Source organism: Mustelus asterias, chromosome 5 (assembly GCF_964213995.1).
Source record: "Mustelus asterias chromosome 5, sMusAst1.hap1.1, whole genome shotgun sequence".
Lineage (NCBI taxonomy): Eukaryota > Metazoa > Chordata > Chondrichthyes > Carcharhiniformes > Triakidae > Mustelus > Mustelus asterias.
In genome coordinates, this window is record NC_135805.1 from 144,446,236 (window position 1) to 144,458,393 (window position 12,158).

The following is a 12,158-nucleotide window of genomic DNA, read 5'->3' on the forward strand; positions in this document are numbered from 1 at the left end:
ATCCGACAGGATCTGCCGTCTCCTTTTCTCTCAGGGCCTCAAGGACATTACGTGCTGACCACTGCTTGATAGCCATGTGGTCAAAGGTGTGTTTCCGGAAGAATTTCTCCACGAAAGACAGGTGCTGTGGTCCGGTCCAACTACTTGGAGCGTTCCGCGGCAATGTGGCCAGACCCATCCTCCGCAACACTTGGGACAGGTAGAACCTCAAAAAATAGTGGCACTTGTTAGTGTACCGAGTATCTACACACAGCTTGATGCAGCCGCACACAAAGGTGGCCATCAGGATGAGGGCGGCGTTGGGAACGTTTTTCCCTCCGTTCTCTGGAGATTTGTGCACCGCCTCCCTCCGGACACGATCCATCTTTGATCTCCAGATAAATTTGAAGATGGCCTGGGTCACTGCTGCTGCGCAGGACTTGGGGATTGGCCACACCTGCGCCACGGACAACAACACGGACAGTACCTCGCATCGGATCACAAGATTTTTCCCAGTGATAGAGAGGGAGCGTTGCTCCCACAATCCCAATTTTTGTCTGGCTTTGGCGATGTGCTCCTCCCAGTTTTTGGCGCATGCCCCTGCCGCTCCAAACCATATCCCCAGCACCTTGAGGTAGTCTGCCTTGATGGTGAAGGGGACAAAGGATGTGTCAGGCCAGTTCCCAAAGAACATGTCCTCACTCTTACCCTGGTTGACTTTGGCCCCCGAGGCCAGCTCGAACTGCTCACAGACTCGAAAAAGCCTGTGAACAGATGAGGGGCCCGAGCAGAAGACTGCCACGTCATCCATGTCGAGGGAGGCTTTGACTTGTGCCTCCGCTGCCTGGGATTGTAACCCCTTTGATGCCTGGGTCACTTCTGAGGGCCTCGGCAAAGGGTTCAATGCAACACACAAAAAGGACGGAGGAGAGAGGGCAGTCCTGCCTGACTCCAGACCTGATCTGAAACGTATCTGATTCCCACCCATTGATTGAAACTGCGCTACTGATGTCTGTGTAGAGCAGTTGGATCCAATTGCGCATTCCCTCCCCAAAGCCCATTTTGGAGAGCACATCCATCATATAGCTGTGCGATAAGCAATCTGGGCTAATTTTTTTAAAATACTTTTCCAATACAATCAAATCAAGTCCAATTCAGAGTCTCAACAAGTTGAGACATTTCTGATCCAGGCTGACAAGACAGTGCCTTCACACCTGTCTTGGGCCTGATCTACATGAGACAAGCTGATTGGAGGAGGGGGAGGTTTCCTCCTCCAAGGCTTGATCTCATTTGCATCTTAGCCAAAAAGCCGAGATGCCGCTTTTTAAAAATTGCTTCATATGAACATGAAGCTTAAATGTAACCCAATGGCCTCAACCAAGCGCAGCATCCTCTTCATTTCAAACTTGATCTTAGCCAAAAGGCCGAGAAGCGATCTGGGCTAATTTTTTAAAATACTTTTCCAATTCAATCAAATCAAGTCCAAACAAGTTGAGAGAGTTCCGATCCAGGCTGACAAGACAGGGCATACAACCCTCTACCCTGTCTTGGGCCTGATCTGCATGAGCCAAGCTGATTGGAGGAGGGGCAGCACTTCCTCCTCCAAGACTTGATCTCATTTGCATCTTAGCCAAAAGGCCGAGTTACCGCTTTTAAAAATTGCTTCATATGAAACATATGAAGCTTCAGTGTAACCTAATGACCTCAACCAAGTGCAGCATCCAATCCATACTACACTTGATCTTAGCCAAAAGGCCGAGAAGAGAAGCGATCTGGGCTAATACTATGGTCACATGCTTTCAAAATCTCACCACGGAAGATGGTGGAAATTAAAAAGACAAATAAATCTAGAATTGAAAGCTAGTTTTGGTAATGGTAACCATGAAAACATTATTAATTGACGTAAAAACACATGCAATTCAATAAAGATCAAGTGTAGTATCGACATGCTGTGCTTGGTTGAAGTCATTAGGTTACATTTTAGCTTCATTTGAAGCAATTTGTAAAAGCGGCATTTCGGCCTTTTGGCTCAGATGCAAATGAGTTCAAGCCTTGGAGGAGGAGCTGTGCCTACTCCAATCAGCTTGGATCATGTAGATCAAGCCCAAGACAGGAGGTGAGAGCCCTGTCCTGTCAGCTTGGATCGGGAATGTCTCAACTTGTTGAGACTCTGAATCGGACTTGATTTGATTGAATTGGAATAAAAAAAATAAAGAAAATGTGGTTTGGAAGCTGAGATCTGCTGTCCTTGCCTGGACTACGTGTGACCCCCAGCTCCAAAACAATGTGATAAACTGAGTGGCCTGCTAGGCTATTCAAGAGTTTATCAAATGGCTACAAAGTCTAAAAGTAATGAAACCAAATGGTACAATGACATTCCCATCCCTGTCAATCCTGCAAATTTGACCAATGTGGTGCTCGTGCTAAAATTGGGGGAGTTGTCCAGCTGATTAGTCAGTACCTTGACCTAATGAAACTCATCATACCTTGCCGACAATGTCTCAAATCACCATCATCATTCCTGGGTATGTCCTGTCCCGTTGACAGGAAAGAGCCACAAGAGGTGGTGGCACACTGGTATCCAGTGGGGAACAGATTTCCCTGGAAAACCTCAACATGGAGTCTGTACTCCATGAAGTCTCACTAATCAGATTGAAAGAGGGATAATGAAATCATCTGCTGGTTTCATCTGATCATGCCCGCTAGCAGATGAATTAGTGTTCCTCCATACAGAACACTGCTTGGAGGAAGCACTGAAAGTGGCAAGGGCAGAAAATCCTGCCCGACAGATGGTGGAATTTGAATTCAACAAAAATATCTGGAATTAAAAACCTACTGATGACCATGAAACCATTGTCGATTGTCAGGTTTGCTAATGTCCTTTCGGCATGGAATTCTGCCATCCCTACATGGTCTGGCCTACATGTGACTCCAGAAACACAGTCAGGTAGTTGACTCTCAACTGCCCTCTTAAATGGCCTATCAAGCCACTCAGTTCAAGGGCAAGTAGGGATGGGAAATACATGCTGGCCAGCCAGCGACGCTCATGTCCATAGAATCATAGAATCCCTACAGTGCAGAAGGAGGCCATTCGGTCCATTGAGTCTGCACTGACCACAATCCCACCCGGATCCTGTTCCCATAACCCCACACATTTACCTTATTAATCCCCCTGACATGAGGGTCAATTTAGCATAGCCAATCAACCTAACCCGCACATCTTTGGACTGTGGAAGGAAACCGGAGCACCCAGAGGAAACCCACGCAAATATGGGGAGAATGTGCAAACTCCACAAGACAGGGACCCAAGGCTGGAATTGAACCTCGGTCCCTGGCGCTGTGAGGCAGCAGTGCCAATCACACTGCCACCCCATGAATTGATTTTAAAAGTACATATGCTGTGGGTGGAAGGTCTGACTTGTTAGCACCACTCCTGAATGAGCCAGCCAAGTCCCAAAGGGCAAAATTGCTAGACTGGGTCTGTGGCAGGTGATGAGCGACGCAATGAAAGGGGAAAAAAAACTTATCTGACCTCCTTATCAACATGCCTGTTGCAGGTGCGTCCGTCCATGATGACAGTGGTCAGAGTGACCACCAAACTTTCCTTGAGGTAAACTCCTGACTTTGCCTTGATGTATTGAGTGGCATTACCAATGAGATAGATGGGATAGGTTTTATACAGACTAACTGAGTCAAAACTGGCCATCCATGAGACACTCGGCAATCAGCAGCAGCAGAGTTGTGTACAACCATTATCTGCAACCTAATGGCCGGGCATGTCCTCTGCTCCATTATTGCTAGTGTATCAAACCTGGTGCAATGAATAGTGCAGGAGGGGATGCCATGGGAAGCGTGAGGTATATCTCAAAATCAGGTCTGAAACTGGTGAAGTCCCAACACAGGACTACTTGCATAGCAAATGTCAGAACCAGCATAAGTTAAATAACCTAAAAACCGATGGATCAGATTCAAAGCTCTGAATTCCTGCCATATTCATCCATGGTTGGTGTGGATGATTAAATAATATGGGGGTGGCATGGTGGCACAGTGGTTAGCAGTGCTGCCTCAGTGTCAGGGACCCGGGTTTGATTCCCAGATTGGGTTACTGTCAGTGTGGAGGCTGCATGTTCTTTCCGTGTCTGCGTGGGGCTCCTCCGGGCGCTCCAGCTTCATCCCACAGTCTGAAAGACCTGCTGTTATGTGCATTGGCCATGCTAAAATTCTCCCTCAGTCTACCTGACCAGGTCTGGAGTGTTGCGACTATGGGATTTTCACATTGCAGTGTTAATGTAAGACTACTTGTGACAATAAATATACTTTAAACTTTTAAAAATTTGAAACTTTAACCACTGAGGCGCAGCAAATGTCCCGTTCCTCAATGAAAGGAATTCGAGTACACCTGAACATTCCAGTACAAAAGAGAAAGCTGAAACATTGGCAGACATCTTTAGCCAGAAGTATCCAGCAGATGATCTATTTTGACTACCTCTTGAGGTCCTTAGCACCACAGATGCCAGTCTTTAACTATTCACTTCATGATATCATGAAACTAATGAAATAAATGGAAACTCTAAATGCTATAGGCCCTGACAACCTTCTGGCCAAGTGCAAGACTTTACCAGTGACCATCCTTCTATCTAATATCGGATGTGGAGATACCTCTATCTTAATGTCAATTGTGGGGATATTTACTGTGATTGCACTATGTTCAGCACAATTTGCAATTGCACAGATGCTGAAGCAGTTTGCACACATGTGCAACAAAACCTGGGCAACAGTCAGGCTTGAGCTGATACATGGCAAGTAACATTCACACTTCAAAAGTGCCAGGCAATTACAAGTGCCATCAAAAGACTCCATCCATTTCTTCTTGACATCCATTCCTTCTTGACATCCATTCCTTCTTGACATTGAATTTCATTACTATCATTGAAACCCCACTATCCTGACCCTGGGGGTGGGGGGGTTCTGTTGACCTTGAACTGGGCGAGGCATAAAATACTGGCGACTAGAGTAGATCAGATGCTGGGAATTCTGTGGGGAGTAACTAACTTCCCAAGGCCTGTCTGTTATTTACAAGACACACGTCAGAGTGTGATGGAATAATCTCCACTTGCCTGAATGAGTGGAGCTCAACAGCATCTTGGACAAAACCACCTAATTGGCACTTCATCCCAACAACTTCAACATTCACACCCTCCACTATTGAGACACAGTGGCAGCAGTGTATACCATTTATAAGATGCACTGCGGCAGCACAATAAAACAAGTGGATCATATTGCCAGTCAGTAATCTGATGTCATGTTGGGCATTCCAAGGACAGAGAAAACTAATCCCATTAAAAAATATTTTTGGACCTCTGATTCCTCACTCTCTGCAAATAGTTTAAATTATAAAGTTTGGTTTATTCATGTGCAATTGATAATAATGGAATCAAATGTGATTTTTATTCAGTGTTCAGAATGGATCAGGACCCAGTCCAGAACTGGTTCTTGTCCTCAAAACAACTATCCCTGAGCAGATGCTGTCCTTCTCATTCTCAGTTTTTCTCTTTCACTCTGCTCTTCAATATATTCATTATTTCTCTTTACAGAAAGTAACTGAGACCACAGAGAAGGGAAACCTGGCGGACTGTTCCAAACTTCTCCTAGATCGGGTGATGGAAAAGGGCTCTCTGGTTCTCCGGGTGATGTGGGAATCATTTGTGGAAATGCACCGAGGGCTACCAAAGTTGGAGAAAATTCTGAGAGAATTACCCACACTTGGTACGATAAGATTACGCAGTAGATTAAACAATATAGATTTTACTACGATATTACACATATTTGATTTCATGAATGTAATTCCTTTAATCAGGTCCTGATCCATTTGTTTACATGAACATCCCACGAGGTTTATCGCAATTACCCAATAACCTGAAAGGTAAGAGTTGACTCGGGAGATTTCAAACCATTTATTTCACTTCTAAGAATCTGGACAATTAGTTGTCAGAATTTGGGAATCCAAAAATCAAAGCCTCAGAAACAGGGTTAAATATTGTTTGAATTTGTCATCCATTCTCATCTGTTCTGCATAGGTTCAAGTTATAATTCATACAACCATAAATTTAGGAGCAAAAGTAGGCCACTCAGCCCCTCTAGCTTGCTCCACCATTTAACAAGTCCATGAATAATCGCATTGTAACCTTCACTTCACATTCCTGTGTATCCCCCGAGCACCTTTCACTCAGGACAGGTGGATAAAGTGGTTAAGGTGGCATAAGGTATACTTGCCTTTATTAGCTGAAGCATGGAGTTTAATAGTAGGGAGGTTATGCTGGAATTATATATTGTGATGTGGAGATGCCGGCGTTGGACTGGGGTAAACACTGTAAGAGTTTTAACAAACCTGTTAGACTTTAACCCGGTGTTGTTAAAACTCTTACATTATATATTGTGTGCAGCTCTGGAATCCACATTATAGGAGGCATGTGATAGTACTAAAAAGGGTGCAGTGATTTACCAGGATGTTGCCTGGGCTGGAGACTTTTAGTTATGAAGATAGATTAGAGAGACTGGGGTTGTTTTCCTTGGAGCAGAAAAGATTGAGGGGGAACATGATTGAGATGTATAAAATTTTGAGATGCATAGATGAAATAGAGAGGATGAAATGTTTCTCCTTGGTGGAGTAATCAATAATAAGGGGGCATAGGTTTAAAATTAGGAGCAGTAGGTTTAGATTGGATGTGAGAACTTTTTCACCCAAAGGGTGGTGGGAGTCTGGAAATGACTGTCTGACACCATGGTGGAGGCTGAGACCCTCAGAACATTAAAAAAAATATTTAGATGTGTGCTTGCAGTCCCAATGCATACAAGGCTATGGGCCATGTGCTAGAAAATGGGATTACAAAGAACAATACAGCACAGGAACCGGCCCTTCGGCCCTCCAAGCCCGCGCTGCTCCCTGGTCCAAATTAGACTATTCTTTTGTATCCCTCCATTCCCACTCTGTTCATGTGGCTATCTAGACAAGTCTTAAACGTTCCCAGTGTGTCCGCCTCCACCACCTTGCCCGGCAGCGCATTCCAGGCCCCCACCACCCTCTGTGTAACCCCCCCACCTTGAACGTATGATCTCTCGTGAACGCCACCACCGACCTGGGAAAAAGCTTCCCACCGTTCACCCTATCTATGCCTTTCATAATTTTATACACCTCTATTAGGTCACCCCTCACCCTCCATCTTTCCAGTGAGAACAACCCCAGTTTACCCAATCTCTCCTCATAACTAAGCCCTTCCATACCAGGCAACATCCTGGTAAACCTCCTCTGCACTCTCTCTAAAGCCTCCACGTCCTTCTGGTAGTGTGGCGACCAGAACTGGGCGCAGTATTCCAAATGCGGCCAAACCAACGTTCTGTACAAGTGCAACATCAGACCCCAACTTTTATACACTCTGCCCCGTCCTATAAAGGCAAGCATGCCATATGCCTTATTCACTACCTTCTCCACCTGTGACGTCACCTTCAAGGATCTGTGGACTTGCACACCCAGTCCCTCTGCGTATCTACACCCTTTATGGTTCTGCCATTTATCGTATAGCTCCCCCCTACGTTAGTTCTACCAAAATGCATCACTTCGCATTCATCAGGATTGAACTCCATCTGCCATTTCTTTGCCCAAATTTCCAGCCTATCTATATCCTTCTGTAGCCTCTGACAATGTTCCTCACTATCTGCAAGTCCAGCCATTTTCGTGTCGTCCGCAAACTTACTGATCACCCCAGAGGTCCCAATACAGAGCCCTGCGGAACACCACTAGTCACAGGCATCCAGCCGGAAAAAGACCCTTCCACTACCACCCTCTGTCTTCTGTGACCAAGCCAGTTCTCCACCCATCTAGCCACCTCCCCCTTTATCCCATGAGATCCAACCTTTTGCACCAACCTACCATGAGGGACTTTGTCAAACGCTTTACTAAAGTCCATATAGACGACATCCACGGCCCTTTCCTCGTCAACCATTCTCGTCACTTCTTCAAAAAACTCCACCAGGTTAGTGAGGCATGACCTCCCTCTCACAAAACCATGCTGACTATCGTTAATGAGTTTTTTCTTTTCTAAATGCGCATACATCCTATCTCTAAGAATCCTCTCCAACAACTTCCCTACCATGGACGTCAAGCTCACCGGCCTATAATTTCCTGGGTTATCCTTCCACCCTTCTTAAATAACGGGACCATATTAGCTATCCTCCAATCCTCTGGGACCTCACCTATGTCCAGTGACGAGACAAAGATTTGCGTCAGAGGCCCAGCGATTTCATCTCTCGTCTCCCTGAGCAGCCTTGGATAGATTCCATCAGGCCCTGGGGATTTGTCAGTCTTTATATTCTGTAAAAAAACCTAACACTTCCTCCCTTGTAATGGAGATTTTCGCTAACGGGTCAACACATCCCTCTCTGTGAATACCGGCGCAAAGTATTCATTTAGGATCTCCCCTACTTTGGGCTCCCAGCATAATTCCCCACTTTTGTCCCTGAGAGGTCTGATTTTTTTTTTCCCCTGACAACCCGTTTGTTCCTAACGTATGAATAAAATGCCTTGGGATTCTCCTTAATCCTGTCTGCCAAGGACATTTCGTGACCCCTTTTTGCCCTTCTAATTCCTCATTTGATTTCTTTCCTACTTTCTTTGTATTCCTCCAGAGCTCCCTCCGTTTTTAGCTGCCTGGACCTAACGTACGCCTCTCTTTTCTTTTTGACCAATCCCTCAATTTCCCTGGTTATCCACAGTTCTCGAATCCCACCCTTAGAATTGTTAGCTGATTTGTTTTTGACCAATGCAGATAAAATAAGCTGAAGGCCTTTTTCTCTGCTGTAGACCTCTATGAATAATCTCCCAAAATGATTGTCATATAGGAGTTTCTAAAATCCACTCCTAAAATATATTTTCAAGTCTTCTTTCATACCAATGTGTTCGCCTAATGATCCACATTCCAGAAATCCAGTTCATGTTTTCCAAAAAGACCAGGCTGACCGGAACTTCCATTCCACTTTTAGATGTAACCGCGTGGCAGAATTATTGATTAGCTCTTTCAGATTTTCACTGTAACACAAATTTGGATATCCTATCAATAGATCCTAATTTATTTATAGATGATATTAAGACATTCAAACTTTAGATTTAATTTTTTTTAAAAAATTCACTGGTATCCTCACCAGTTTTTTCGCAACTTGTCTGGTCCCCTGAACAGAATCCTGATGTATTTCCCAGTTTCTTCTTTGTTTCCTTTCATTCTAGATCTTCTAGAAACCTTTCTTCATTTATTTCGCTTCTCATCTGTTTCCTCTTATGTCGGATGAATAATAGAATATCATAGAATCCCTACAGTGCAGAAGGAGGCCATTCAGCCTATCGAGTCTGCACAGACCACAATCCTATCCAGACCCTATCCCCATTACACTATGCATTTACCCTAGCTAGTCGCCCTGATGCTAAGGGGCAAGTTAGCATGGCCAATCCACCTAACCTGCACATCTTTGGACTGTGGGAGGAAACTGGAGCACCCGGAGGAAACCCATGCAGACACTATGAGAACGTGCAGACTCCATACAGACAGTGACCCAAGCTGGGAATCTAACGTGGGTCCCTGGTGTTGTGAGGCAGCAGTACTGGCCACTGTGCTACCATGCTGGCTTTCTGAAGCATTACTCTATTGTAGAGCAAAGCTAAAAGACCTAATTTCTCTTTAACTTCTCTGAGCAGAGCTGAGAGAGAGTTAGTTTGACTCCAACTGCCGACAACTACTTTCAGCTGAAACAAAAGAACAAAAAGCTGTGGCTTCCCTTACAAGGACCAAAACAATTATATTTCCTCACACCATAGCTTTTTAAACACAATATTATCACAGCTGTAACTGGAACTAATCCCCATTCAGACAAACACTTTTGCTCAGCATGAAATCTAGCTACAGATTTCTTTCTAGGCTCAGAAATGTTAAATTAAACCTAGATTATATTAATACTATTTGTCCATACAGATATAAGTCCCTTAAACTACCTTTGTTTTTCTAATTATTCCCCTTCAAAAGAAATAAGTATTTTTAGTGAATGTCTTTGTACTGGAGTTGCATCGACTTTACAAACATTGCGTTACAAATGTCTAACCACATTACATCTTACATTATACCAGTTTTCAGAGTTCACAGATAAACATTATTTAATTACAATGATTTAACTAAATGAAGACAATGGGGGCGATTCTCCCAACCTGCTGCACACAAAAGCAGCCCAGTGGGATGGGAGACTCGAGCGGAGGCCGTTTCGTGGGATCGCTGCTGGGCACCATGGCCTCCGCGAGTCCCCGTGCGCTGGATTTCAGCACGGAGCTGAATAAATTATGGAAGTTCTAATTTCCATACAATTTAAACCTTATTAGCGGGCCCGAGACTGAAGTCTCCGGGCCTGCAAAAGTCTCCATTATTGAAATACTCCATCATGAAAATACCAGCAGGATATACTCCAGTTTTTACGCAAATTCGACATTTAGAATTTATTTTTGGGAGAATCACCCCCAACAGCATTTAACAAACTTTATAGTTGGTACTATTATCATATCCACGTCTTGTGTTTCTTTTTCTTCTGAAAAAGTCTACAGTACAACTGTCCATTTTTGTCAATAGTGGGCACAATTCCATTCTCTACTTTCCAAATTCACGTGGTAAATTTCCATTTTGATTTAATGCAGTCAAAATGTCAGTTTTGTGCATTAACGTCTCTTTTCTTTTGTCACAATCCTTTTTAGCTGTTTCAAGGATGTCGTTAAGATGTTTCTTGTGTTTGTTCAAAATAGTATCGTACTCTTGCTTTGTTTGTGCCGTGATCTTGTTGTTTCTCTGAAACATATTCAAACTCTGTTTGAGCCATATCAATCACGTCTTCTCTCTGAAGTTTCATAATTTGTTCTAATGTTCAACATTTTTGCACAGTTTTTGAACCATCTCAGTCCAGTTCTCAGTAGGTACTGAATGATCCTCGTCAAACGGCTTACTTGCCTTTCTTCCAACTATTACATCTTGTGTAGTATCACTGATGAGCATTTTTAAATCAATATCTCTAGTTTTTGACTCAGACAGATCATTTTGCAATGTCAGCCTTTCTGGTTGATAATTGGTTCTCTCGAATTTTGCAGGTACTTTGGTTGTTTTTATGTTGTTCATTGACTTTGATACCTCAGTAATTTTACTTGGAGCAGTTCTTTGCTCAACTTGATCACGATTCAACAATGAAGTTTTATTCACAGGAACACCTTTCAAGGTGCAACGCCCTATACTATCCATCTTCATTTCTTCCATTTTGCCTCGAGTTAAAAATCTCTTTGTTCTTCTCACGACAAATTGTTAGAACTCTGTTTGTTCTGCTTCATAATTCTGCCCTCAGCCATTTTTTTCTGAATTAGCAGAACTTCGTTTTCTTCTTCTAGATATTTTCCACAATACTTTATAAAGACTTCTGATGCTTGAAGTTCAACATTCTTGTGTTAATCAGTTTTTCCTTCAGTTGCTTGTTATCTGCAATGTGTCTCATTATTATGCACAGTTGTTTCCAAAGGTTTAAGATCACCATTATCAACTGCAATACAGTTTTCGACAGATTGCTGTCTTTACAAGGCAGATCATTAACATAGGAGGAAATCTATTCCTCCAGCATATAAATTAGGAATAATTCCCACCAGAACAATTTAGTTCACAAAATTTCTTCTTAAGTTAACTTTACACAAAAAAACAGTTTTATCCCTTCCATTAATACCTCTTACTGGTACTTTTTCCTTCGTGAAACTTTGGAATACAAATTGTATCGTCAGCTACTGGCGATGATTGATCTGCTTGTGTATCAGGTTTAAAAGCATTGGTTTTTCTTCTTCTTGCTGTCGTACTAAACTGATTTTCCAGTTAATTAACAAAATCTTCCCTAATGTGTCTCACTTTGTTACAATGGAAACACTTGGGCCTCCTCCTGTCACTACCACCCTTAGCACGTTCCTTTTTGATCTGAGGCAAAAATTCCTGACCCTTCCCATCTTTTCCATCTCTTTCTTGATTATTTGTTTTCTTTTTTCCTTAATTAAAATAATTACACAAAAGAAGGTTTAGTTCTATGGACCAATTTGTAGTCATCAGTAGCTCTGCAGCCTATCAAGCAGT

The 12,158-nt window shown here is 43.3% G+C and overlaps 1 protein-coding gene and 1 pseudogene across 3 annotated transcripts in view; one reads left to right on the forward strand and one right to left on the reverse strand.

The window, feature by feature from the left end:
• The window catches only part of LOC144493861 (NACHT, LRR and PYD domains-containing protein 3-like), a 76,130-nt gene that overhangs the window by 21,711 nt on the left and 42,261 nt on the right, over window positions 1-12,158 (forward strand). For all 3 annotated transcript variants that reach the window (XM_078213437.1, XM_078213435.1, XM_078213436.1), the window contains exons 4-5: window positions 5,574-5,745; window positions 5,837-5,902. In XM_078213437.1, the coding sequence (XP_078069563.1) occupies window positions 5,574-5,745; window positions 5,837-5,902 (238 nt within the window). The remainder of the gene's footprint in view (window positions 1-5,573; window positions 5,746-5,836; window positions 5,903-12,158) is intronic.
• On the reverse strand, window positions 1,543-1,746 carry LOC144494521 (U2 spliceosomal RNA; annotated as a pseudogene).